Here is a 24,878-nt window from a genome sequence, read left to right as displayed (position 1 = left end):
AATAATTTCTGTATTAGAGTGGTAGTAATTATAGGTGATTTTGAATTTGTTTGAAAATTATATCATAACATTCACAAGGTCCTGGGTTAAATCCCCAGCAACACACACACATACACACACACAAAAAAAATTAAAAATTATGATATCTTTTCAGTGAAAGAAAACAAAAGCATTAGAGATTTTTGGATCATTTGACATTGAATTTCTTGAAGGTGCAGGTTTCCTTAGTTACTCATCTCTATAGTCACCTCCTCTGGCATAAATTATAAAGAGCTCCTATTTCATGCTCCTCAGCTTTTGCACACACTGGCTCCTCTGTCTGGACTGCCCTACTCCTGGGAGGCAGTCTGATACAATGAGGAACTTCTGCATTGTGAGCTGCAGATGACCTATTTCAGAACTACCTGAGGGATCCTCATTAAAAGTGTCATTTCCGTACCTATAGAGTTGGAATCACGGGCAGTGAAGCCTGGGAAACTGCATTTGGAGCAGCCCCCTCAGGTGGTTCCCACATAGAAAAATCTGAGGACTTTTGACAAAGTGGTTAAAAATTAGGCTTTTTGTTTTGTTTTAAATTGTTGATGGACCTTTATTTTATTTACATGTGGTACTGAGAATTGAACCCAGTGCCTCATACATGCTAGGCAACTGCTATATCACTGAGCTACAGACCCAGCCCAAGAATTAGTCTTTTAAGTCAGATAGAACTGGGCTTAAATATGTTGCTTAGCCATATATTAGCTGTTACTCTGGCCTGCTTACTTGCCATTTGTAATTCTAGTGTCTTATCTATAAAATGGAAAATAATACTTCATTCTTCTCAGAGCCATTGTACAAAAAAAATTATAGGAGTTAATATAGTGGTGGATATGGTGTATATTAGTGCTCAGAGCATCATTTGGCACAAAGTGAAGAATTCAGTAAATAATAGTTATTTTTTCCTCCATTCTCTTCTCATGTACCTAGAAAGTTTCTATCAGTTCTTAAACAATCCAGTTGTGGTTACCTGTGATAGCTGATAGCTGTTTCCTATATCCCCACAAGGTACCTGGTGGACTTCTCTATCGTATTCTGTCACAATAAGTTGTACAATTCAGCAGTACTACCATGATACAATCTCAGGAACATGCTTCTCCTCCCCACTATCACATTTGACCTTCTCCATGATAAGGATCATGGCTTGTTAATTCTTATGTCCTTAGCATATAATATCGTGTACATAATGGGCATTTGATAAATATGTCTTAACCTTTCAAAAAACATAAACTATAAAAAATATTGTGGTATTTGTCTGGGTTTATAGAAATACCTGAATAAGTCAAAGATCTTGCCCTCAAGGAGCATTGTCTCCTGGTGGGAAGATAAAAACGACTTTCAAACAAGATCATAATGAAGGGTCAGAGTGATGTAGAGAGATATAAAGATGGATGAAGATTCATGGATAAAATATTTTTAAAAAGTGCTAGGGGGGCTGGGGATGTGGCTCAAGCAGTAGCACACTCGCCTGGCATGCGCAGGGGGCTGGGTTCTATCCTTAGCACCACAGAAAAATAAAATAAAGATGTTGTGTCCACCGAAAACTAAAAAATAAATAAAATTAAATTAAAAGGGCTAGGGATGTGGCTCAGCAGTCAAGCGCCCCTGGGTTCAAAACCCCGTACCATAAATAAAAAATAAAAGGGCTGGGGATGTAGCTCAGTATTAAAGTGCCCCTGGGTTCAATCCCCGATACCCTGCCCCTGCAAAAAAAAAAAAGATTGTACCAGAATTGGAGTCTTTGAATTATGAGTTCAAGAGGTTAGACTAATGGGGCATGGTGTTATATGCCTGTAATCCCAGCTATTCCAGAAAATGAGGTAATAGAATTGAAGTTTGAGGACAGCCTGAACAGCTTAGCAAGACACTGCCTCAAAAAATAAAAAAAGGCTGGGAGATAAAGCTCAGTGGTAGAACACTTCCAGGTTCAACCCTAGGATTGCAAAAATATATTTTATATATACATATATTATTAAAAATTAAAACTAAATAAAGAGACTAGGCTTTATTTTGTAGGAAGCCATTAAGGATTTTTACTTTACTTTTTTTTTCTTTGTTTTTGTGGTGCTGAGGTTCACCCAGGTCCTTAAACACAATAAGCAAGTGTTCTACCACTGAGCTACACCCCCAGCCCCATGCTATTTTTAAAGAAGATCTCATAAAATTAATGATTTTGAAAGAAAACTGTGGTGGAAGAAACTGGAAGACTGGAAATGGCGAAGTTATCCATTATACTATTGCAATATCCAGATAACTAATAATGGGACTCTGTAATAAGAGAGAAGAAAGGAAGAGGCAGGGTGGCTCAGGGACTGAGGAAGGTAGTAGTGTCTAGTGAGTGGCTGAGTGTGGGATGAGAGCAGCATTGCTAAAATTTCAAGGTAGAACAACCGCAAGAGAATGGTGATGCCACCAACTAAAATATGAATCAGGAAAAAAAATACAGAAAGAAGAGCTCTCTATGGAACATAGAAATGGGTCAGCCAAGTGGAGAGAAGCCCAATAGCCAGATAAAACTTTGAAGATGGTATTCAGAAGAGAAGGCAAGCCTAGAAATATGGTTTCTTAGTCCTAACTAACTTTATTTAGTTCAAACTTTAGTATATATGAATATATATGAGATTGTATATATGAGATATAGTATATATGAGATTTAGTATATATGAGATTGTAGTAGGAGAGTCTATAAAGTGGGAAAAAAAGCCCTACGTGACCCAAAGCCCTAAGTGACCCAAAGCAGAATCAGTTGGAAAGAACAGGGTCCCACAGGCCTCCATGTCCATGGTTATAGAGGACTTGAACAGAAAGAGGACTCAGAAGAAGTCAAGAGTTCAATCTCTGGTAAGTCTCAAGAAAATATTGTCTCAATAATAGTGAGGATGGATATCCAAGCAGAGACAGGGAAAAGGGAATAGGGAGGCTGGGAGCACAAAGGAAAGGCCAAATTGATTCCCAAACACTATTTTACCTGCAACTCCTGTTTCTGTCTCATCCATGTCTTCTTTTATCCTCTCATCACTTTGGCAAACCACCACCCAGCAGATTAGACTGTCTGTCTCTGTGGGCTGCATGCTGGCTGACCTCCAGCCCTTAATTTCCCTGCTTTCTAAATAAAACTGAACATAAATTTAAGCATGAACTTAACTTTCCTGCTCTCTAAATAAAATCTACCTTGCTTGTTTCTCCCTTTCAAAAATCTGACTAGCCACTGACCAAACCCATAATCCTCACAGTAAACAAGTCAACTTTAGAAGGGCCTTCACCATTCTACACAAGAAGAAACTGAGGCCAGAGGCACTTTTGCACAGGATCAGCAGCTTCATGGCAGGCTGCCTCCTGACTGCTTGGTAGAACCTTTCGTATTAGTCACTGTAGTCAGTAAACTGACCCTGCTGTGCCTCAGTGTTGTTCCTGGATGGATAAATGACAACAAGCAGGGTGGACACTCCCCCCCCCCCATTTCTCTCATGAGATCATTTTTTAACAAATGCTGCCTTGAGAGACCACATAATAAATTTAGATAAAGTTACTTTAAAGAAGATGGCTAAAAATCTCATGTAAGTAAAAAGTATAACTTTCTGGTTTTTGGTTTTTTTAATCCCCAACAGTTCCAAATTGGAGTAGTAGCTATCTTGTCATTTTAAAGTAGTCCAGGTCTTTGTTTTCAAGGATAGGGCACAGAAAGCTCAGTGAAGATACATACTTCCCTATTACAAGATTGGGGCTACTCGCTTTCTTCCAGCTACACCAGAATCTGTTAAAAGCTGTAATAAAGTAGAAGTGAACTGTGGAGACCAGCATCTTTTATTGCATTTTTGACTCCAGAGTCTCTGTTTATCTTATTTGGGTGGATGCTGAGAAAGCAAGACACTAAATGAAAAAGCATTAAAATGAATAACTGTGACTGGTAAGAATTTACAACTAGTTCAGTCTATCTACACAGGCAATTAATTACTGGCTTAGTGGTAAGGAAAAACTAGACGGGAAACCACTTCCACTTTCATAATTCAGCACAAACATGCCCAACATTGAAACTTTACAGAAAGCAATTGATCAGCATCCAACTGCATATATGCATAGCCGTCCTAGGTTAGTGTCCACTCCATTTCATGGCTCAGAGCATACAGAGGTCCCAAAGAGTCTCAGCTGGAAAATGGTTTATTACAAAGAGGTTTGGGGTGCTCAGTAAACTTGGAATCAAAATGAATTGTCTAATAGGAAAAGGAGCCATGCCTTTAATTAATGAGATAAAAGGACACTGGGAATTACAAATTTTGATTCAAATTAATTGAATTCCTATTCTGTAGCCTGAGCTGATTAGTGAGCTGCTCTGTGCCTCAGTTTCTTCTGTATGAACATACTAAGGCATCATTCTGTCAGCCTAAATAACTGGCTCAGGAATACAAGTTTGATTTTCTTTTGATCATATTCTGAGGGAGTGAAAAGATTCGATGAATACAAGTCACAAATAAAATGATAAAATTTTATACAATTGCCTTCTTGAATTTCTTAGGCTCCAAAATGGGTTTCTTGGGTATGTGAACATTTTTGCAGCAATTCAAGCTGTAAAATACCTGACCTACCTGATAGGTATTATGGCAGTTTCCCACGATATGGAATCCTGAATCATTTGGGCCCAGATCACATTTTATATAACCAACATTTAATCCTTTTTGAATGTAGTTGCAACAGCATTGACTGTAGGAGTCTTCCCCGTATAGTTGCAAGTAAAGCAGTACTCCTCCCAGGAAGATCAAGAAATGAATGCAACTCGGTAATCAGCCTATATTCCTAGAGTGAGGTAATATCAAATACTGGGTATCAGTTTAGAAGGTTTTCACTCTGCACACTCTCCTGTTTGCATTTGTGGTTTTGTATAATGCAGCAGAATAGCACAGATGGTTTAATGTGCATGATCGTCAGTGTTTCTCATTTTTATCTCTCTACAATTCATTCCCTACAATATCCATCCCTCTTAAGGTTCACTGAGGCATTGTAAAATGCCCAGTATGAGATGAAAATGAGATTCCCTGCTGATAAAGTAGAAGTAGGCTGAAGGCACACTGGGCCCATAATAGAAAAATAAAAGCTAATGTAGACCAATTTTGAAGAGTCCTGTATTTTGTAATTATTGCTTTCTTTGGGGGAAAGGAGAGAAAATTGAATGGAATGATGAAGAGTCATGTCGTTTTGTTTAGTTTTTGTACAGTGCAAACTCAGTGAACCTCTAGGGCAGCCTGGACTCTGCAGACAGCCTTCATTGATTGAGTTTTACTCATTTGTATAGTCAGGTCGTTCATGAGTGAGTATCTGTTATTCAGATTGTCTGCCATTGCCCCTGCCCTATTACCTTGCACAATTTCCATCTGTTTCATAAAAACTGTTCATGTAATCTAGCCGCTCTGAGTAAATAAACCACATGGCCACACTGGACTAGATGCATCCTTTTCTTAGTATTTTGTATAGGTATATTGAACATGCAGCATGTGCCTTGTCCTATGTTAGAACCTAAAGATACAAGTGTCTGCTCTTAAGATAACAGTGTGCTAACTGTAATAATAGAGATTAGAAGTAACACAGAAAGGGGCTCTACGGTTTAGCATTTTCTCTAACAGAAATAACACCTGAGAAGAGTGTAAATGAAAAACTAGGAATCCGATGAATCTCTCAGGTGAAGAGAAGGAGGAGGAGTGAGGGGCCGTCTGCAGACAATTTAGTATGTTAAATGCAAGTGGAAAGGAGATGGGAAGTAAGGCTGAGACTGAATGTGAGGCCAGGAGCTTTATCCTGTGAAAATAATGGAAAGAAGTTTAAATAGGCAAGTGATAACACGTGGAAGGTATATTTGAGAAAAATCACATGAGAGGTAGGGAGGCCCATTGAAAAGCTTTTGTGGTAGTTGAGGCAAGTGATGGGACCATATCCTGTCTTTTCTTTCCCTGCTGCTTATAACACAGCTTTACAGAGTCTTTAAAAAAGTTAGCTAAGTTGAGGTTCTTATTACAAACATAAATGCTTGAAAATGCCAAATTTGCCTCAAAGGTATGCAGAACAGTTGCCATGAGCAACATAGAAAATAATCCCCTGGACTGAAATGCATGTTTGAAATTAAACTCCATTTCCCTGCTAAGATCAGGCTTGTGTGTCATGTGCTTTGACCTGGATCTAAGAAGGTCTCAGAAGAGACTAATTTGGCTCTGATTTTGGAAACATGGTTTTTCATTCTGTTTTGTTTTTCCATTGCCCAACAAATGATCGTTGGTAGTTAAAGAGCCCCCTTCCCTATATTTGGCAATCTTATCAAATTGCTCTGGATGCTGTGCCTTACAGGTAGAAGTACTGAGGAGCAGTCAGAACTTGTGAACACTCACTTGGTAGGAACCAGTATTTCTCCTTTCTCTTCTGTGACCTCACTGATCTTTATTAATGCAAACAAGTGCCCAGTTTCTCCTTGAGCCCCCATTTTTGCAACAGTACATTATTCACATGGGGGGAGGGATGTACCTACCAACTGCTAACTGTTCCTTTTGATGTTCCTCTGACTCCTCTGAAGAGTGGCTCCAGCAGTGAGGTCACCATGCCCAGGATGAGCTTCTTGTCCTGTTCATGCTTTTCTTGTGCAGTGTACCCTTTGCATTAATTTACCATCATCACCTTCTTAGAACCAACATTTTTCCAGAAGGAGGACTGTGGTGTATTTTACAAGAAGGTTTGCCCTTCACCAGAGCCTAGTTTTGTTTCCATGCACGGTTTACAAGTAAATGAGGCCTGGATGTTGATACTGCAGCTCCCTCTAGTGTCTCTGTGGCTGAGGCTCTCATAGTGTTTTTCTTCCCTTTCAAAGAATGTAGACAGGGACAGAATCTGCCAAAACACGCAGCATTTTAAGTAGGTTTTTCCACACATAGTTAAATAGAAGGTGATTTTTCTTCCATTAGAAAAGGGAACCTTGAGCTGGGGGTGAAACTTAGTGGCAGAACACTTGCCTAGCATGCATGAGATCCTGGATTCAAGCCCCAGCTCCCCAGCAACTCATACACACACACACACACACACACACACACACACACACACACACGAAGAAGAAGAAGAAGAAGAGGAAGAGGAAGAGGAGGAGGAGGAGGAGGAAAAGAGATTCTTACATGAAGATATGAGACCATTTTATTCCTTTTTTTTTAAGAGAGAGAGAGAGAATTTTTTAAATATTTATTTTTTTAGTTTTTTGGTGGACACAACATCTTTGTTTGTATGTGGTGCTGAGGATTGAACCCGGGCCGCACGCATGCCAGGCAAGCACGCTACCACTTGAGCCACATCCCCAGCCCCCATCTTATTCCTTTTTTAAAAGTGGAGCAAGCCAGGCACAGTGGCACATGCCTGTAATCCCAGCAGCTCAGGAGACTGAGATAGGAGGATCGCAGGTTCAAAGCCAGCTCAGCAACGAGTGAGGCACTAAGCAGCTCAGTGAGAACCTGTCTCTAAATAAAATACAATATAGGGATGGGGATGTGGCTCTGTGGTTGAATGCCCCTGAGTTCAATCCCCGGTTACCCCTCCACCTGCTCCGCAAAAAAAAACCCAACTGGGGAGACAGCCTAGGAGTCCTGTGGAAATCATTCTGTTTGGAAAGTGGTCTCTTTCTTGAGATTTCTCTGGTTCAATCCATCTACCCTTTCTAAGGAAAGAATGTGAATTCCTTTCAAGAAAGATAAATGAAAATGAGAAGCCAAGAGAAGTTACTTTGATCCCTGGTAGAGAAAATATTGGGTAAGAAAAGGGAAAAAAAAAAAAACTGGCAATAAGAACCCTGTCCATTTATTCTGGAAAGAGTGGCTTGTTTTCTGAAATAACTTTTGGACTAGAAATTTATCATCTGAAGTCAGGTCATTTTGAGTTTTTTTGTTTTTTTTTTTTTTCTTAACTAAAGGAGTCAAGTTATTAATATTTGAAAAATGGCTACTATGTGATGCATAGAATAATATAATTCTCCTACCTAAATTAACATCATTGCAGGCTCCATAATAAAGATTTATGAGATACTCATTGTGTGAAATGCTATTATGGAAATCTCCATAGGTCTGTGTTTGGGTTATAACTGGTTTTGTGGTTATGAACCAATTAAAAGCCCGAGTATTTTCCTCTCTTTTACACTCCAGTCTTGTCCCATTTTCTTTTGCCCTTAAACTAGAGCCACCCATTATTCTTCAACCTGTCTGTGTATTGTAAAAATGAAGAGATAAGGAAGTGCTGCCTACTCAGGTTGGCTATCTAGGCAGACCATTTTCCTTCAGAGCATCCAACATGGTGAAACAATTTATCATTTCTTATTCGTAAATCACTTTGATCCTTTATCTCAAGTTGATCGGTGAAGCTGAACATAAATTCTGGTTGTAGTATCCATGTTCTTATCTACACCCAGAGTGCTGGAGGACCTTATAAAAACATGTGTGTCTGTGTCCATGTGTATCTAATAAAATTAGAATATCACAATCAGAATATCTTCTCTGCTTCTAATGTTAAATTACCAGGTTGTGAGTTCTCTTCAGTGTGACTTGGCATAATAAAAACTATACACTTGATCAAACCATTCATTCTCTTAATCTGAGGTTGACCTATCTTGGACTAGAACATTTGCTGGTTTGAACTTGTTAGGGCTGACCCTGGCACAGATGTGTTGACCTTTAACAGTTGCTCATTGGCTGCCCTTTATCAAACCCCCTGCTATGGCAAGTGACTCTCAGGACTCTTGTTCTCTTTTAAAATTATATCATCACTTTTAACATTTGCCAGTTGTCATTATAAGTGTTAAATTTGTACAACTTATAGTATGCAGATGTATTCTACACACTTGATCCTATGTAATCTTCACAACTGCCCTGTGAGGTAAGTTTTAGTATTTTTTATATTGTTTCCCTTATTAAGAAGATTGAGACCCAGAGAAGCAAAGTGAATATGTCCAAGGTTACACAGCTAGTGGCAGGACTATATCCCTGGCCACCTAAGTCCTTGATGAGTGTCCTTTCTACAACACAATAGCTGGAGTTTAACTTTCAGTGTCATTCAGCTTAACTCAGTGGTATTTGATAGACTTTTCAAAGACTGAGGAGTTGGAACCCTTGAACTTTCAGTCTAGCAGGCAATGTGATATTGAGTAAATTATTTAAACTGGCCAAGAGGTTAATGGCGCCATGTGTCAGATCCAACTCCTATACAACTAAATTATGGCTAGTATAGAATTTTTAAATACCTGGTGACACATAAACATGAAATATTGCCAACAGTACATTACAGAAAGAATTCATGTGATTGATGAACATATAGGATTATATATTACACTGCATGTGCTAAGACTTTGAGAGCTTTCTAAAGATAGTATTTTCTGAAAGATATATGATTGAACTTGAACTCCCCTGGGGACATCCATTTCAAGATCAGAAGTTTGCTTTTTAAAAAAAAGAAAGAAAGAAATGCTTCATGTAAAGCATTTTTCAAACTCATCAGGTAGATAGATACGTACATACTTATTTCCATAGCACTATTCAGTGATAGCGAGTCTTAAGTATAATGAGTCCAGTAAATGAGAAGGAGATGTCCTTGTCCCCTGAGACTCCCTTTCTTTTCTTTTTAACATCTATTTGAATGGAAATCAGAGCATGCTGCTTCTCAGAACTGGGGACCCATCGGCATCATCCTAAGAAAATGTACATTTTTCTTTTTAAGTAAAAATAAGTAGAAAATCCTTTTTTTAAAAATTTGCTCCTTTCTGAATTACTCTTAGAAACAGGCAGTGTCCACACTATGGAGAGTGCTTATTGCTGGGAGACTTTGGTATCTGAAATGTGGTGGTGTCCTGCTGAGGAGGAAGAACACAGCATACACTGTGAGCAGGGTCATAAGGGGACCCCTGACCAGGCTATGATAGCCTGTGCACTGGCATGAGAGACTGTCTTCCACAATCAGCCTCTCTATCTCATGAGGATAAACCCATTTGGCTGGTGATTTTACTTACTTTTTGCTTTTCTAGCCTTTGAGACTAAAAATACTTGTTACAGTATATGGGACTCTTGGCTGATGTTTTGATCCAAAAACTGCCTTGATCCATAACCACTTGATAAAGTTCTTTTTCAAAGCTCTTCTGCCTGAATATTGGGCATTAAATGAGACCTGTTTAGAGAAAGTATAAAACTCAGAATCCTACCGCTGAAAGTTGGTTTTATTCTGACAAGGTCAGACACATGACTCTTTACCCCTACCCTGCCAATGAACTGTGAGTGCCAGAGTTGTGACCATGACAGTGACTGAAAAGTTAAGAGAGCCTGGCTTACAGGGCCAACCGTATGTCACACTCCTAACCAATAAAAAATTAACATAAAGGATGATGGATTATAAAATAAGGTATCCTGGCCTACATTAAGAGCCACGTTTGGCCTGCTTTATAAATCTGGGCTGTAAACCACTATGGAAAGTAGGTAAACCACTGGGCTGTAGGTAAATCTGGGCTGTAAAGTAGGTAAACCTGGGCTGTAAACCACTATGGAAAAACCCTTTGACCACTTTTCTCCATGCCTCCCTCCCTCTACTCTACTCTCCCTAGCTTCTGGTAACCACTGTTCTCTCAACTTATGTGAGATCAGTCTTTTTAGATTCCACATATGAGTGAGATCATGCGGTTGTCTTTCTGTGCCTGGCTTGTTTCACTTAAATGATGATCTCAGCTCCATCCAAGTTGTCACAAATGACAGAGTTTTGTTCTTTTTTATGTATTTACACCACATTTTCTTTTCATTCATCAGTTGGTGGACACTTAAGTTTCCATTCCTTGGCTATTGTGAATAGTGCTACAGTGGACATGGAAATACAGATGTTCCTTTAACATTGTTGATTTCATTTTTCTCCCATTCTGTAGGTTGTCTCTTCACTGTTGTTTTTCCTTTGCTGTGTGGAAGCGTTTTAATTTAAAATAATCTCATTTGTCTGTATACCTATTGGATGCATACCCTGGAATGGGATTGCTGAATTATGTGATGGTTCTACTTTTCATTATTTGATGACACTTCATACTGTTTTCCATAATGGTTGTACTCATTCACATTCCCAGCAACAGCTGGGTTCTCTTTTTTCCATATTCTCACTAGCACTTATCTTTTGTCTTTTTGATAGTCATTCATTCTAACTGCAGTGAGGTGATATTATGGTTTGATTTGCATTTCCGTAATGATTAGTGATGTTGAATATTTTTTCATATACCTATTGGCCATTTATATATCTTCTTTTGAGAAATGCCTATTTACGTCGATTGCCCATTATTAAATTTGATTACTTGGTGGAGTTTTTTGTTGTTTATTTTTAAGTTGTATTTTTATTTATTTTTGCTCTTAAGTTGTTGCATTCCTTATACAATCTGGATATTTGCCACTTGTCAGATACATCGTTTGCAAATATTATCTCCTATTCTGTAGGTTGTCTCTTCACTGTTGTTTTTCCTTTGCTGTATGAAAGTGTTTTAGTTTAAAATAATCCCATTTGTCTGTTGTTGCTTTAGTTGCCTATGCTTTGGGGATCTTTCCAAAATATTGTTGCCCCTTTTAAAATCCTGAAGAATTTCCCCTGTGTTTTCTTCTAGTAGTTTCAGGCCTTACATTTAAGTCTTTTATCCATCTTAAGTTGATTTTTGTAACCGATGAGAAATAGGGGTCTAGTTTCATTCTTCTGCGTGTGGCTATCCAATTTTCCCAGCATCAGGAAAGAGACCCTCAGCCTACTTTGAGGGGTCAGTGTGAAGACTAGAAATAGTACATAGAGTGCAAAGCACAGTCTTGTGTGTAGACAGCCATGAGAAAGTGTTACTACCATTATTACTGTCACTCAGCATGGAACTTCTAAGACCTTTTCTGAAGACTCCACTGTTTGTTCCTAACCAAGTTAAACCTTCCAAGTTAATCCTTTTCAGTACATCGTAAGTCTGGTTGTGAAAGTGTGGGTCTCATATTATCTTGCTTGCTTTCTTTTTTCAGATCTGTAAGAGCAAAGCTAAAGAATCTCAGCAGTATTATCATAGCTTGGCTGTCCGGCAGAGTCTGGCTGTTCATTTTAACATCCAGCAGGACTGTGGGCATTTCCTTGCTGAAGTCCCCAATCGTCTGCTTCCCTGGGAGGATCCTGATGCTCCTGAAAAGGCAGAGGATGAATTGGAAGACAGCGAAGAAGAAGTGAAGGGAGAAACTAATGGAAAAAACCCAGAGGCCTGCTCTGAAGCGGAGTCATCTCAGAAAGACAGCCAGGGAGTCACAAGCAGGAAGCAGAGAAGCCATGTTGTGGTCATCACCAGAGAGGTTCCCCATCTCACTGTGGCCGATTTTGTGAGAGATTCTCTGGCCCATCATGGGAAAAGCCCTGACTTGTATGAGAGGCAAGTGTGTCTGCTGCTCTTACAGCTGTGCTCTGGCCTTGAGCACCTCAAGCCCTACCATGTCACTCACTGCGACCTACGCCTAGAGAATCTACTGCTTGTCCACCACCAGCCTGGCGGAGCCACCCAGAGCCTTGGGCCTGCAGAGCCCAGCCCCACCTCATCTTGTCCCATGAGGCTTATTGTGAGCAACTTCTCTCAGGCCAAGCAGAAGAGCCATCTGGTGGACCCTGAGATCCTCCGGGACCAGTCCCGCCTTGCCCCCGAGATTATAACAGCCACCCAGTATAAAAAGTGTGATGAGTTCCAGACAGGCATCCTCATCTATGAGATGCTGCACCTGCCCAACCCCTTTGATGAGAACCCAGAGCTAAAGGAGAGGGAGTACACCCACGCAGACCTGCCTCGCATCCCTCTCCGCTCCCCCTACTCCCGGGGCCTACAGCAGCTGGCCAGCTGCCTCCTGAATCCCAACCCTTCTGAGCGCATCCTCATTTCCGACGCCAAAGGCATCCTCCAGTGTCTGCTCTGGGGCCCCCGCGAAGATCTCTTCCAGACATTCACTGCCTCTCCAAGCCTAGCACAGAGGAACACCCTGCTCCAAAACTGGCTGGACATCAAGCGAACGCTGCTGATGATCAAATTTGCTGAGAAGGCCCTGGATAGGGAGGCAGGGATCAGCCTTGAGGACTGGCTTTGTGCTCAGTATCTGGCCTTTGCCACTACAGACTCCCTCAGTTGTATTGTGAAAATCCTGCAACACCGTTAATGTGGCCTGGATGCTGCTTTTACTACATTTCCGTGTTCTTCATGATTCCCCCAGTGCTGCCCTATTATACAGTTCAAAGAAAACAGAGAGACAAACCTTCCATCCCTGTCCATAAACAGATGGGTCCATCAGAAGGCTATCACAACTCCAGATCAAGTGACAAGCGGGGTCTGTTTTCACTTTGCAAAATTCAACTGCACAAACATGCAGTTTCCTTCCCTTGGAACATCTTTCATCCCAGTAGTCCCCCAAATGCAGGTAAAAAATGAAAATGCACCTCTTTGAAGGGACAACTCCTGTGGTGTGAACTCAATGAACTGTGGCCAGCTCCTCCATAATTCTGAAGATCACCTGTCTTTCTATAAACAAGTATTTATTCTCACTAGCAATAGTCAGATGTAACCAACCTCTGCCATCATCCCGTAAATCTTACAACAGACTCCTTCTTCCTTTAGGTTATCAATAACTGAGCCTTTGCCAGGCAGACTTGCATCCTTAGCATGAGTCCAGTTTTGGTTACCAGGGACTATATCTTTGTTCCAGCAGACAGTAGAAAGAAAAAGAGCAATCCCTACACTTTAGGTCACAGACCCATTTTCATTTCTATTATCAATAAGTGTGTGCACTGCACGGAGGACAGCTCTAATAGCCTCCCCTCTGCTGCCACTGCCTGGTTCTCCTTCACCTCTGCTCAGTCCCCACTTGTCGATGAAGTTGGTGTTTATCAGCCACTTGCAGCCCATTACAGAGCTGACCCAAGGTGATGTCACCAGTGCCTCAGCGAGGTGGAGCACAGTTCAGAGCTTATAAATAGCTGGCAGGACATGAGGAGATGATTTTCTTGCATGTGCAATTCTCTAGGGGCCACCAGGGAACAGAGTTTAAAGTACTATTCTTTGATTACTGTCAGAGCTGTCAGCGTTGGCAGCCAGGGCTGGCAGTGTCTGATCAGAGTTTCCCCCGAGCAGTAATTGGCCAGCTTCCTTCTATCAGTAGCCAGTGTTAACTAGTCGACCAAATGCTGTAGACAACAGCCCTGAATGAAACGGCTGTCAGCTTAGCTCTAAGATCTGCTTAGATGGCACTGTGAAGCTGGCTACTTGGATAGCCAGAAGGCAGGGGACAGGGACAAGGCCACTGATGAGACGCTGACCCTACCAGAGAGACCTCCTCTGGTATAAGTGGCACATTGCTCCTAGGACTCTCAAATGGCTCTGGAAGACAGCTCACATGAAGGCTGACTACTGAGGCTGTGGCTGATAGCGGCTGGGCTCCCTGCCTGCCATGCTCCTCTCCCGTGGATGTATGTGCAATCTTTGTATCTATTTTTTAGCTGTATATTACATTGTCTATGTTGCAACCTCACCTGAAGCGCGATCTACAGAAACCTTCCCCTTCTTCTCTCTGCACATATTTGCGCTAAGACAAGTGTTCCTTTCACCTGAGTGTGTGTATGTGTGTGTGTGTGCTTGTTGTATACAGAACTGTGAGTATTTGTTTACTTCAACCTTGAAATCCCAAGAGTCACTCAAACGGCATGAGTGTGTGTACAAGTGTGTGCTTCTGTGTGTGTGCACACACATGCTGGAAATAGAAGACAGGCCAGCCTGTGCAGCAGGGTTGACAGTAGTGTTCTCTGCACCTAGGTGGCAAGGAAGCCTGGGGCCCTTATCCACCAGCACAGAATTTTCTTAAAGCCGAGACTGATTGTGCAGTATTACTTAGATGGCATATTAGTGGCCTTGGAAATTGCTAAACTTTAAACATTTGTAATAGCCTTTCAAGTGATTCACCTGTATCAAAGAGGATCAAGAAAGCAGAAGAATGTATTTTATTGTGCTTTTTTTTTTTTTTTAAGAGAATGACATGTGAGGCTCCACATGAGGATGTCCTTGTCCTCCCAGCCAGTAGTATAGGACTCCCAGGAAAGAGGCTGGTGGGCCCACAGAAGAGTCTTGCCTAGGAATGGCCATGGAGTGGGCATGCCGCTGCAGGCCAGCAGTCCACTTCCTCAGTGTCCTGTGGCATGGCTGCACCTTGCCTGGCAGGCTTGTGTTTGGTTCCTCTTAGCATAGCCCATGTGCACATAACTCCTTGCCTAATTATGCACTGAACTGGCAGCACAGACCACTGCCCATGTCAGCCAGCACATTCCTGCAACCCGCGCCCCCCTCCCCCAACAGTTTGCAAATTGAGACATACTTTCTCAATGTCACTCTCCTGGTGCCTTGCCCATGTAAATTTGAATGTTGACTATTTAATGAGGTTACATATTTAATGCAGAATGTTCCCTGGTCCCTCTGTTTGTTCTGTCTCTGGGTATCTTCCCCCCCCACCACCACCAATCTGTTATGACTGTGTTCAGCCTTCTCTTTCATTCCACAGTAGAACAAGCACGGACACCTCACTACCACGGTCTTAGAGCACTGGTGACTGAGCACCTCTTCATACTGCACATAGTTAGTACTATTTCTACATCCATGTTTGTGAAGGGCAAAAGAGGAATGCCAGCTAGTCAGAGAAGGGCCTCAGGCTTCCCAGAGACAGGTGGCTACATTAATTTTCTCTGGGTGATGGCCAAAGAATGTGAGGGGGAGGGAAAGAGGGTGTTACAGGTCAGAACAGAATAGAGAAAAGAACTGCATTTCTAGGTAAGCTGTACAGCAGATGGTCCTCAGAATATTTTTCTGAAATAATTAAATTCAGTCATTCTAACATTATCATAAATATTTTACATTTTCATTTTAATTGTGGTAGGAACTTTTAATTAATTCATCCACTGAAAAGAAATCCTACCCTCTGTAGAACCAACTACACACACATTTAATATATATATAATATATTACATATTATATAACATATAATATATGTTATATATATATATATGACTTTTGGATTGTGACTAGTATAGCACTTTAAGTTTTCTCAAGTAACATCAAGTTATTGTCTTCAATATTGATTGGAAATCTTTTTCTTTTCTATTGAAGTCTTCAGTATAGATCCTTCTGTTTATGTTGAGAGTTTGAACAATTAAGCCCATATTGGAATTTTTCCTTAAGCCACATGAGCATGAGCAATCTCTGACACATTTGGGTGCTAGAGAGAGGCCAGTGGCTAGAGCAACCAAGAACAAGAATGAATGTATCTCAGAGTGCCTTGCTGGAGTGGTAACCTTGTCTTGAAAGGAAGAGGGTCCAGGGTGTTCCACAGAAAGAGTGAGGACTGTGAAATCCTCCTGTGCCCATGGAGGAGAGTCCTTTTGATATGTGCACACTAATATGAAGCACAGAAGCTAATCAGGAAGAATGACAGCAGGATGAGAAAAAGAGCAATTATGAACCTGTAGATCAACAATATGAGAATCACAAATGAGGTCCACCAACCCTAAGGCTGAGTTAGGACTGGAAGCCAGTGGCATAGCAGTGAGTTTCGGGATTTGCCCTCAGAAGGTGGACTGGGTGAATGGAGGGGCACAAACATCCCTCCTACCTGACTACTGATGTTGATGGACGGAAAAGAAACACACCAGGGTTTAGAGTCAGAGCATCTCCATTGCCAGATTAGGCCCGTCTACTTCCAAACGTAATAAATACATCTGTGAACACAGAAATCTCTAAGCCAAGAAGTCTCAACCTGAGGAATGTTAATGATATTTCTGGGAACTACCAAAAATTGTATTTTAAATTTTCTAATATTATAAAATTTTCATGAGAGACCTTTGGGGCCCACTAGATAGTAGGACCCAACATTATCATAAATATTTTTGATAATATTTATCACCCTGCTCTCCAAATTTGAGCTGTAACTACTTTGGAACTGGGAAGTAACCTGACATTTAATTTTGCCGGTAAAAAGCAATTAGGATTCTCCCCTGCCCTTTATCAGCAGTGATCTGGAAAAAAAATACAGACTAGTCCCAGAAATTTGGATGGATTTAGGATCCCACACTGTATTTCCAGTTATTTAGATGTATAAGCATGAACATACTTGGAGAGGGGACAAGCGGAACTTGACTCCCTGGGCCAACACTGGCATTGCTTTTCATCCCCTCACTAGTGGATAAGGATTGAAGATTCTGCCCGGTCGAATCAGTGAACAGAATGGCTACCTGCAAAACTTCATTGGAGCTCATATACTCAAAGGCCCAAAGCTCTGTGCTGAGACAAACCCAAGAGCTGCTCTTACTGGAGAGTGCACTGAAGTCCAGCTGTCCGTGCTCACAGCAACATCGCAGGTGGGGACTCCACGGACCAAAAACGATGCCCTGGGGAAGTCAGAAGAGGCACAATACAAGATCCTAGACAGATTATACCAAAGAAATCAAGCTTTTTTATCCCAATGCTTCTCCAATGAGGAGGCTGAGGTATGACAGATGCCAGGGGAGGGAAATTCACACACATTCCATGTTAGGGTATTCAGCTGATAAATCCATCCTTTAAAAAGCACCTACTTTTTTAAGCAGTCCATTTTGTATATTAGAAGAAGATGATGATGAAGATGGTAGAATCCTGGAGCAGACAGTGAAGTCCCTGGTATCTAGGCAGAAGGTCTTTCAGCCCTGTAGCATGGCTGTGGCTGTTGTCCAGACCTCAGTGTGGGAACTTCATATAATGCTGAGAGCTGACGTTTAGGGGTTTGGGGGGGTTGTTTGTTTGTTTAAAGAGAGTATAGTTTCAATAGGTTTAAGAACTCTTGAGAAATTTCTTAACATATTGTACCATTTTTATAAACCTTCCTGCAGAGGTGTTTACCATTCAGCATCACCATCATTTAGTATTTATAAGTGCCCAGACTGTACAAGGTGCTATACAGCTGTTACACACTCCCTCTCTGCAGCTGTTTGAAATTAGAATAGATGTTGCATCAGCCACTGCTGGAAGCTTTGCCTGCCTAGGTGGGCCGCAGGGGCCTGCATTCCAACAGCCCTCCCACACTTCAGCGCTGAGAGCCTCTTAGTCCCTTCCTGATCACCTCACCCATCCCACCCGTCCCCATGGATTTTTTTAATCAAGGAAGTTTCAGGGAATCAAAAGAAGTCAGAAAATTTTTTAACCTAGCAGAACTACAGAGCTATATATTTTGCTATGAATATTATTGTAGTACAGAAAATCCCCTTTGCCGTTAGTGTGTGCTATAGCGCGTGTGCGCACTCTGGATAACTTGAATGTTGGACCAGCCCTGTGGCTTCAGGGTTGTGTTGCTGAAAGGTGAAACCACACTGCACCAGGAAGCCTGCTCAGATACTACCTGGTTATCCCTTCCCTACCAGTTCTCTAGAGGATTGTGTGTGAATACACTGGGCTGGGATTTTCTGTTGATGATATGTAGGGCATTTTGGCATGAGATGAAGGCAGAAGCAAGATGTCATCCATCTCACTGATTTGAATCATGACGGTCCTCATTCCGATCTCTCTTTAATTCTCCATGGCATTACCCACACTCTATATTTGAAAATCTTGTTTCTTTTACTCTTTGTAGAGCTTAATCTTCCTACTTTCATATTTTAGAGTTGTATTAATCATAACAGGTCCCCTTGGCCAGGCGCCGACCTTTGGTTTGCTGTGGTACTTTGCTGTGTACTCTGTGGCATCATGTTACTGTGTAAATAAATTCATTTTAATATACATTAAAAGCCAGTCTTTGAGCACTTGTCTTTTAACTCTGCCACACAGACATGCTAGTGACGGTTTGATTGCACACATTGTTGTCTTGCCCCCAGGATGGACACATGTCCTTAAAACAGGAAATGGTAGCTAGTAGTCATCATGCCCTCTGTCCTCTGGAACCTCTTCCCCTCCTCTGACATGGACTGCATTTTCTCTTCAGTTGCTCTCCAATCTGAGAAAACTGGGCTTCAAAGAGGAAGTGGAGGCTTTCTGCTTCCCTCAGCCCTCAAAAGACTGCAGGTTTGCTGTGTGAGGTTGCCCCCTGCTGACTAGTCACCTGTAGGCCTCCTGGGTTTGTGCTGCATGTGAGAGGCTTGGTTAACCACCAGATCTGGCTGACTCTCCCAGTGGAAATCACAGAGCTGTGCAGATCATATGAGCAGGGGCAGGGCCTGTACAGCATCATCTACAGAATTCACACACGCCTTTGACCTGTTCTGTAAGGTGCGCGGTCACACGCCTGTTCCTCACAAAGGCGGACAAGCTAATTGGTGGAAACTGCAGAGCAGAGAGAGGAGGCCACCTAGCTTAAGCAGGAAGAGCCAGCCATCAGCAGTGGTAGCAACAGCTGTCACATTATTAGCATGGATGAAAGTGCAAGTGTGCACACTTTAAATTTAGAACACTGTTCTAACCTACAGTGGATGCCGCCTCCAACCCACTGTTTCCTGCTATTCTTCACTGGCAAGCAAGCACTCTGAAATTTGCAGACATTGGGGTGTTTTTTTTTTCAATATTTTTTTAGTTGCAGTGGAATACATATTTATTTATTTTTTTAATGTGGTGCTCAGGATCGAACCCAGCATCTCACAGACATTAGGTGAGCGCTCTACCATTGAGCCATAACCCCAGCCCCTCCAGACATTGTTTTTAAGACATATTCCAGAAGAGTAACTGCCAGGCTCAAGTTTTGTGTTATTGAGGAGCAAAACGCATACTGGTTTGGACCTAAAAATTGTGTTGCCCGGGGCCTAGGAGAAAGGGTCAGCAACAAAACCAACCAGACAGCCTGGGGACACAGGCCCTTCCTGCTGGTGGAGAAGAGCCTAGGGGATGGCCCACACAACATGCAGGTTTCTGGGGGTAAGGAGCTGAAGAGGTAGATTGGGTGGTCTTCACTAGGTTGGGTGGCTACCTCATGAGTGGCCACCCCAGGGCCCTAAAAGGATGTGGGCCAGGGCATGGTGGGACCAGTTTGGGGTTGGCTTAGCCAGACTCCAGGGGAGGTAAAACAGACTAGAGGAAACCTGAGCTCCTGTTCTTCAATGAGACCACTTTGTCTTAAGGGAAGAGAGCCTGGAGAGAACTCCTCTCCCCTCCAGCACCACCGCCCTCCTGACTCGTGATGGAGCACTGACACCTGCATGACCTTTGGCATCACATGCCTGCAGTGACCGCTTTCAACCCCACAAACATTCTTTTTGCTTTGTGTTGTTTTTTTCTTTTTTTAATTGTTTGTTTTGTTGTTTTTGGTACTTGATATGTAACCCAGGGGTACTTTACCACTGAGCCACATCCCCAGCCCTTTTTGTTTTTAATTTTGAGACAGGGTCTCACTAAGTTGCTTAGAGCATCACTAAGTTGCTGAGGCTGGCCTTGAACTTGAGATCGATCCTCCTGTCTTGGCTTCAGGAGCTCCTGGGATTACAAGCCTGCGCCACCACACCCGGCCACACAGATTCTTGATTTCTTTCCTACCTCAAATAAACTGGCAGTGGGAGCTCCCCAAGTGCCTGGGGTTCTAAGTGTGCACCCTCTGCTCCAGGAGCTTTTTGCCTGCTCTCCAAAGCCCATCAAATTATGCTTCCTTTCAAGTGAGCCTGTGCTCCACTAGTAAAGGAGCTTCATTAGTGCCTTAGGAGCTAAGAACTGCAGTTGGCAGATCACAAATTGTCGTTAAGAGCAGCTCAAGGCAATTACAGCTGAAACTTAAAAACTGATTTCATGCTAGGGCGGGGGGCAGCAGGGGGAGTTGGCTCCAAGACCCAACTCTCTCAGATTCACAAACTCTTAAGAGGAAAAAGGCTGCTTGGGCACAACTCAACTTCCTGGAGGTCCCAGATAACAGACCCACATTCCAAGGACTGCTCCTCTGCCCTCTGGAAGTTGCATAGAAGCAGCCAGTGAGTGGCAGTGGTCCAAGTCTAGGTTTAGGAATCCAAGCAGGGGTGCTGGGGTGTAGCTCAGGGGGAGAGTGCTTGCTTAGTGTGTGTGAAGCCCTGGGATCAATCCCCACTCCTGCAAAATTAATAATAATAATAATAATGATAGTAATACAAGTAGGGCTGGGAGGACTTCTATGGAATCCACCAGCAGGAGTATCCGGGGCCTCTACAGAAGGAACTTGCCTGCCAAGAGGGGAGTGGAAGGACTCTGCCCCAAGGGGCAGTGCTCTCTGAAGTACTGTCCCTAACCACCATCTGTTACTCACTAGTCCACGCTTCAGCTGGAATCAAGGGGAGAATGAAAACCTTCATGCCTGCAGTTCATGTTTCCATTCCCCTCTCACCCAAGTGCCTCTTACACTCTCCAACAGAGGTGGGGTACATGGGAAACCTGCCCAGCTCCAGCCTCTGCCTCTCTCCATCTTGATCTAGTCTGACTCCATGGCCACTCCTTGTCAGCCCTCTTGGCAGCGCCCTGTTGATGCCACCTGATACTTAGGACAGAGCCCCACCCCAGGCATCAGACTCAGCTGGCCTCCCCTCTCATAGCCAGGGTCTGAGCCTCTCTGCTTCCTCCACTGCCTCCTCTTGCTCTCTGGTCTCCTGAAGGGCAGGGCAGCTGGCCTTAACCAAGCACTTCTGTGCTCCTGGCCTGGGTGCTTCTCCAGAGCCCCGAAGCTACAGTGAAAGCTAACAGTAAGGAACCCCAAGCAAGTGCTTCCCACAATCTTGCCTCATTCAGCCACCCATGTGATGGCCCCATTCTTCCTATTTTACATATAAGGAAAATGAGGCCCAACCAAAAGTCAGGATTCAAACCTACATGTGTGTGACTTCTAGTGCTGTGCTCTTTCTTTCACTCCATTTCTGCCATCTGTGTGCAACAGAGCAAGGGCAAGGCGGGCAGGAGGACAGTAGGAGGGAGGAGAACAGGAAGAGCGCTCTGGGGAAGGTCATGGGGACCCGCATGAGCTCAGGCCTTTTCTGCTGCTGTTCTTCCACATATTAAGTGCTACGTGCTAGGGGCCTGATGTTGGCAAGGAGTATAGGAGCTACACCCCAAGTCTGACAGGAGGGAGGACAGAGGGGAGTACCCACTGGATGGGAGCCAGAGACAGAAGCTCCTGCCCACTTCTGTGTGCCTGGGGAAAGATTTGGAGGAATGAGACCAGGGTATGGAATAAATTGTTGTTCCCAGAACCAGAGGCCTGTCTGATGGGCCAAACATCTACCTGGGAGACAAAGGCAAGGCCCTCCGGAAGCCCACTCTGAGCCCTGGGATGCTACCAAGCCCGATTTGTACTGGAGCCCTGAACATGGGCTCGCGGGGGGGGGGGGGGGGGGGGGTGGCCCCAGCCTCCCTCTCAGGACCTCTCAGGAACCCGCCTTCATGTTCTACACTGGGCTAGCCAAACCCTCCCTGCTTCCAAAACCAGAAACTTGGTGTGCAGAGATCTTGGGCAAAGGTCCTGACTTCTGTGAACTCCACTCACCTTCTCTGTGGAAGGAGCCCTGTCTGCCCCATCCTATGCTGGTTCTGGGAGAGTGAATCGGCATGTTAATGGTTGTGCAAATGTGCCAGTCTCAAGTGGGAAGTGGAGCCCATCTGAGGCCTGCTGGAGACAAGGAAGGAGAGGGGTGTTGTACCAGTCCAGACTGGTCAGGGAAGAGGGGCCTCTGCAGGAACAGCTGTGACCACCCCAGCAATGCCCACTTTCTGGACCTCCAGCCAACCACTGGCCAGTTCATCCTGCCTTGCTGAGCAGGCAAGGGTCCCTCCTTGGAACACCTGTGTGTCCAAAGGTCAGGCTCATCAGGTGCTTGTCTAAATGAGGAACCACAGGGAGGTCAAAATGGACCCCAAGTAGAGGGTGTAGAGGGGCCGTGCTGAGCCTGGGAGTGTGGGGTGCCCCTCCCCTGGAAGGCGCTTGTCTGAGGAAGGTAGCTGCAGAGCGCTAACCACACTTGCTTAATTTTATCCTCACCACAACCCTCTGAGGTATTTTCTAGAATTATGCACATTTTACTGCTGAGAAAACAAGCCAGAGAGGTTTTGTCTGCCCAGGTCACTAGTAAGGGAAGTAGGGTTTGTCCTCCGTCAGTCTGACTCCCCCTCCCAGAGACCTAGCACTCCAGCCATCCTCCCTCACTCTCCTGCTGTCACCCCCAAATCGCCAGTGGCTTCAAGGTGCCCAGTGAAGAACACCCAGTTGCAGAGTCCTGCTGTCTGGCGACCAGTTGCCCACAGCAGCCTCCGGCCTCTAGGCCGGCCTCTGTGCCTCCCCCATCAGAGACACCTTGAGATTCTCTACATGGTCTCCATCTTTCTTCTCCCTGTTCTTTGGGCCTGTTCAGCTGAGAAGCTTTTGGGAGAAGGCTTTGGGGCAACTCCCCATGGAAATGCTCCCTCACCCACCTGAAGTCACCAACTTGCTCCCCAGACCCAGCTCCTGGCCTGAGGTTTATGGGTGTGCACTCCCCTCTCTGTGAGCCGCAGGGAGCCCCTGGCTTCAGCTGCTTTCCTCCATGTTCAATTCACACGTTCAAGAACTGGCCACAGCTGCTTCTTTGTGCCTGGTTCAAGGCTAGGCTCTCCCACCCAAGAGAGATTATTTGATCTCCCACTTGATCATGTCTTGGTCGTGTCTTCCCAGTGACCCCCATTTTACAGCTGAGAAAACTGAAACTCCGAGTGGGTGAGGAATTGACCCAAGGCTGCACAGCTGGGAAGTGAGAGGGTTGAGATTCCAACCTAGGCCTGGCTGCCTGGGGAGCCAGTTCTGCTCCCCACCAATTCACAAGACTTCAGCTTGTGTTTGTTCCAGTGGATGGGCTTGGGTCTGGTGGGCATTCACTCCTGCGGTGACAGACCAGGGAACCCAGGAAGGCTTCTCCACATGGGCAGAGAGCACAAATGGGAAGAGAGAGCTGGACTAGGCGGGGCAACCAGGCCCATCAGAGATCCATGGTTCCCTCTGTCCAACTTCGCTGAGCTCCTGCAGGCCAGCCAGCCACTGGGCACCAGCACTGGCCAGCTTAGGGACATTCCCTCTGGAGAGGCCCCTGAACACTTACCTGCCACACCCAACCTCCAGAGAAGGGGTGGGGCTAACTCTGCCGGATTCCATCTTCCAGCAACAACTTCTGTACAAAAGGCAACCCAGTGGCCAGCAGCCCCAATTTTTTTTCCTTCCTTCCTTCCTTCCTCCTTCCTTTCTGGAGGGGAGGGTTAATCTGCCCTCCACCCACACACACACCCTGTCAGGGCGATCAATCAAGGTTGTAAGACCCTCAACTTGTAGCTCTGTGCTTTCACAAACACACCAAATAGACCCCCATGACTGTGGGGTCCCACTGTCTCACGAATATGGTGACAGCCGTGTGCTTCCTACTCTGCAGGTCGCTTTTCTCACTTAACAATACATCGTGGATGTCGCATTTTTTCTTCCACTCAATCTCACTTTTTTTTAAGTGAGAACAATGTGTGTTTATTACAAAATATGTGAACATTTTAGACATTTTTATTGCACAAGTGCTCAAAGGCAAACATGTATATTCAATGTTGACAATCATAAAGAATTGATAAACAAAATAACTTGTCAATAGATAATTGGTTAAACAAACTATAGTATACCAAAGAAGGAATGTTATAAATCATTGAAACAGATACAGAGAGCATGTCATTTTACAAGGGAAATTGTCTAAAATATACAGTTAACTGAAAACTCAAGTTACAAAATGTTGAATTGATGTCATGTAATTTAAAAAATATTAGATATTCAGCCAAAAAATTGGAGAAATATATACCAAACTACATGGTGATAGTCTCTCCA

The 24,878-nt window shown here is 43.6% G+C and overlaps 1 protein-coding gene across 12 annotated transcripts in view; it reads left to right on the top strand.

Annotated features, from left to right (window-relative positions):
- Peak1 (pseudopodium enriched atypical kinase 1) overlaps window positions 1-18,846 on the top strand; it is a 273,181-nt gene extending 254,335 nt beyond the window's left edge. For all 12 annotated transcript variants that reach the window (XM_046427924.2, XM_046427921.2, XM_046427922.2 and 9 more), the window contains one exon: window positions 12,051-18,846. In XM_046427924.2, coding sequence (XP_046283880.1) covers window positions 12,051-13,214 — 1,164 coding nt within the window. In that variant the 3' untranslated portion in view covers window positions 13,215-18,846. The remainder of the gene's footprint in view (window positions 1-12,050) is intronic.
- The last annotated feature ends 6,032 nt before the right edge of the window (window positions 18,847-24,878 follow it).

The sequence above is a fragment of the Marmota monax genome, unplaced genomic scaffold, assembly GCF_021218885.2.
Source record: "Marmota monax isolate L192 unplaced genomic scaffold, Marmota_monax_Labrador192_F-V1.1 WCK01_AAM20220418_F8-fsc00111, whole genome shotgun sequence".
In the NCBI taxonomy this organism is placed as follows: Eukaryota; Metazoa; Chordata; class Mammalia; order Rodentia; family Sciuridae; genus Marmota; species Marmota monax.
Note: the sequence above shows the minus strand (reverse complement) of the source record. Positions and strands in the feature narration are given on the sequence as shown.